This window comes from Myotis nattereri, assembly GCF_964212035.1.
Source record: "Myotis nattereri genome assembly, chromosome: 10".
NCBI lineage: Eukaryota > Metazoa > Chordata > Mammalia > Chiroptera > Vespertilionidae > Myotis > Myotis nattereri.
In genome coordinates, this window is record NC_138085.1 from 49,186,543 (window position 1) to 49,190,709 (window position 4,167).

The 4,167-nt window shown below is 41.7% G+C and overlaps 1 protein-coding gene across 1 annotated transcript; it reads right to left on the reverse strand.

Annotated features, from left to right (window-relative positions):
• Window positions 1–1,783: 1,783 nt before the first annotated feature.
• LOC308525894 (uncharacterized protein C2orf74) lies at window positions 1,784–3,632 on the reverse strand (the record flags this gene model as incomplete). Its single annotated transcript, XM_081100779.1, has 4 exons — window positions 1,784–2,130; window positions 2,924–3,095; window positions 3,216–3,320; window positions 3,538–3,632. 4 exons carry the CDS (start codon window positions 3,630–3,632, stop codon window positions 1,957–1,959), a joined length of 546 nt encoding a protein of 181 aa, XP_080956905.1. The 3' UTR covers window positions 1,784–1,956.
• Window positions 3,633–4,167: the final 535 nt, after the last annotated feature.

A 4,167-nucleotide genomic window follows, 5' to 3' on the forward strand; every position in this document is an offset into this window, starting at 1 on the left:
ATTCTTGGCACATGTATAAGCCTTGAGAATATTATTCTAAGTGACATCAGGACAAAAGGACAATACTATGATTCCACTTATGTGAGTTACTTAGATCAGTCAAATTCATAGAGACAGAAAATAGATTGGTAGTTACCAAGGGCTGGGGTGGGGTTGGGGGTGAGGAGTTAGTGTTAATGGATATAGAGTTATAGTCTTACAAGATGAAAAGTGTTGTGTGGGTAGATGTGGTAATGTACAATGTGAAGGTACTTAACATTATTGAATTGTACACTTTAAAAATGGTCAAGATGCTGTGATACATTTACATAATGGAATACTATGCAGCAATAAAAAGAACTCTTGCCATTTGCAACAGCATGGATGGATCTGGAGAGTATTATGCTAAGCAAAATAAGTCAGTCAGAGAAAGGTAAGTATCACATGATTTCACTCATATGTGGAACCTAATGAACCAAATAAACTGATGAACAAAAACAGACCCAGAGACATAGAAGCATAAACAGATTGTTGAACCTCAGAGGGAAGGCAGGTGAGGATGGGTGGAAAGAGATCAACCAATGTACTTGTATACATATAACCATAACCTATAGACACAGACATTGGGGTGGTGAGGGCCTGGGGGGTGGAGTAGGGGATAGGAGCGGGCTGGAAGAGGTTAATGGGAAAAGAAGGACCTATGTAATACTTTCAACAATATTTTTTAAAAATGGTTAATTAATATGGTAAGTTTTATGTATATTTACCACAATTTAAACTTTTAAAAATATTATCAAGTGAAAGACCAAAATTTTTAAGTGCTTGTAGAGAACTCATGGGCTCTGAATGAATATTTTTGTAGACCCACACACCCTGCAGTCCACACTGCTTCCATCTGTTCTCCACCTATACTCCTAGCCTGGGATCCTAAGAGTAACCTTGCTCTGACTCAGTTACCTCTCAGCTCTCCTCAACACCAACCTGCAGCTCCAGCTAACTGGTGTCCACCAAACTCAACACATATGCTCACCTCTTTGCCTTGGCTTGTGCCTTTCCCTGTCTGAGATGCACACTTTCCTCTGCTTGTATCATCCAATCCTTCCGTTTGGTTAAATCCCTTCTCCTCCTCACAATGAGATAGTCCCAGGCCACAGTGAGTGCCAGTACTCCCCATTTAGCATTAGTTACACATTCTAAATTATGTTATCACTTACTCTTTCAATCACTCCACAAACATTTATTGAGCATAGGCCATATTCATGACAATGTGCTACCCCCCTGAATCAAATGCTGTGTTTTCTGCTTCTTATCTCTTCCACGGTCCCTGACACATTTCACAGGTGTTTACTGCAGTGGTTTGGGCGATGTTGCACTGGTCTGTACTGTCATAGTCCTCAGATAGACAGCACATTTTAAACTACTGAAATCAGGAATAGTGTGATCTCATGACTTCCCTAACATAACAGGAAATTGTTAGTAATGGTAATTTAAAAAAAAATCAATATTGAAAAGCAGTTGTCAGTACAAGAACGGTTTCAGAACTGAGTGCAGTAGGGATTGTATGGTAAGGGACTCTCGACCTAGTTACTGGAGGTTTCCTTGATGATGGTAGGAACTGTTTTGGTCATCAAGGACATGTGCTGTTTCCAACGTTCCTTTGAATACCATTCACCTAAGATAACTGCACAAAGTAACTTTATTCATAGGTTAGGCAGTGTTTGAGTTGCAAGGACACTTAATATAATCAATTTCTTGAACTCGGATTTGTGTTTAAAAACACACACATTATATTCAAGTTCTGGGTATTTTGCTTACAGAATTTTGCATGTAGCCCACTTCTTTCTGCACAAAGATAAAATGTTATTTGTAGTTGCTTAATTCTCCATTATTTTGCCGTTTCAACATGATTTCATACCCCCAGTCATTGCACTGCTAGTCTCAGGTTACATTGCTTTCACTCTCAGCCTTTTCTGACCTTCATTTTCTCTCTTTATGTTCTTGAATATGGCTTTGCGGTGCAGGGTGTTCCTCTCCGAGATCCACAACAATCACCTCCCTAGAAAACGTCACTTCTTTTAAAGGTCTTTTGCTGATGTCAGTAACTGAAGGGGTTCCAGTGACAGATATGTGTGCTCCTTGCAAATCAGCGTCCTGCAAGAGAATGGGACGGACTGCGTAAGTGATCATTTTATGAACACAACAAGCCCTGCTTTTGAAAATACAGGTTATATGTACATTGTTAGTAAGGAACAGAAAAGTATCACGAAGTGATATAGGAAAACTGTGAGAACCCATCGTGTTCGTATTTCTAGGGTTTTAAAAGCAAACACTGACACATCCAAATAGCATTTGGTAACGTATGTTGTTCTCTCTATGCTGCAGTCAAACCTGGGAGCTGCCTGGATCATCGTTCTGTCTCTGCCTGGGCCTGGGTCTTCTGTTGGGAGGGTGTGTGAGTTGTTCTTACTAGGGAGCTCCAAGCATGGAGCTAAGGAGCCCTGGCAACGTCTGTGTGCTGGCCTTGAAGGAGCCCGAACTCAGAAGGGACACAGTCTGGTCCCGAGCTAAGCCACGGTGGAGGAATGACCTTGAACAACTCATGTCACTTTCTCATTTGTTGGATCCCTAGATGATCTCCAAGACCTCCTCCAGCTCTAAGCTTCAAGGATTCTGAGAAAAGCAGCAAAATGAGGGGAATTATTAAGAAAAACACAAATGTAGCCATGAAGAAGGAGCATATGTCAGGCTTGGCATATGTAAGTCGTTAATAACGTGAACCAATGAAGCTAAGAAGAATGGTTTAAATGACCATGGACATGGCACTCCTTCCAGGTACAAACCTAAATCACAGGCAAGAGCATCCCTTATTGTGCCTGGCCATGTGAGCTACCCCCTTACCGTCGGACAGATTCTAAACTGCCCTTGCGAGGTGCAAGCCCATCACCTTTGGACTGTTCTCTTTAGGACCCTCAAGATCTGGACCCTGAAGATCTGGCTCCTTTTGTATTTTGCCCTCCACTCCGCGCTCTATGTCCTCGTTTTTCAAGTATGCGGCCACCATTTCTTTACTCAGTCTGTGAACAAGGATGCCAGGCCTCATGATTTGCTTTAGATTACTAAAAAAAAAAAAAAATCAACCAGCAGGGATTTTAAAATTCATGCACATTAGCCACCAGTATCACATGCAAAAATGGCTTTCTACGACATTCTATGGACATTCTATGACACAGACTTACTCTTCTTGGTCTCCTGGTTTGCTTGTCTGCACATTATCAGTTAAACAATCTTCACAAGGACCGTTTTCTGTCTCTTCAGTTTTCCTGCTTTGGAAACTGAAAATGAACAAGCAAACAGTTCAGAAAAAGGAAAAATGGTCTTGGTTTAAGACTAGCATGGAACTTCATGTTTACAGAGGCAATTTGCATTTCTCAAACCCTGAATGGGAAAAGTAGCTACAGAATTGTTATTTCATCTATTTTAAATTATTTGATCTTATTTCAAGATACATTGCTAGTGTGACTTGAAATCTGATCCCAATTTATCAGCATGGATTTATACCATTTATATAAAAACAGCATCAATAAAAAGAGGATGGAAGTAAAGCAAATGAGGAGGAGGATGATGAAGATGATTGCTATGGTGTCAGAGCTCATAGGCTCAGCTAGAGACTTATCCACTCTCGCAATCACGGTTTGTCCAAATATTCCTTTTCAGTTCAGTTTGAATGTCGATCTCTTGTTCTTTAAGTTTTCTAGAAACAGAAGAATTAAAGGCTGTTTTCATTGTTCTTCTGGCCAGCTTTGTAAAAGATGCTCTGCTGTGTGCTCCCTCAGCTCACCGCCCCTCATCCCCAAAACTATCCGAATCTAAGGAGAGAGGCACTGGAGCATCTGCAGCTGAGCCCAGCTACCCTCTCTTCTCTCTTCAGTGACATCACAGACTCATGGAACCATTGGGTTAGAGGGAGCCCAACCCCACCCATCACCTGGAATCAGGAAATCCACAGAGCTCTCCTCTGGGCTGCTGTCTGTCTGTCCTCTCCTCTGAGACGGTGGGGGTGGAGGTCACTTGACACCATCTTGGCCACTCTTTGGACAAGGATTTTCTTCCTCTTCTTAAAACCACGCCATCCTTCCTTCCTTTCACCGGAGCCTGCTAAACTCACTGCTTTTTTCACAGACCATAAAC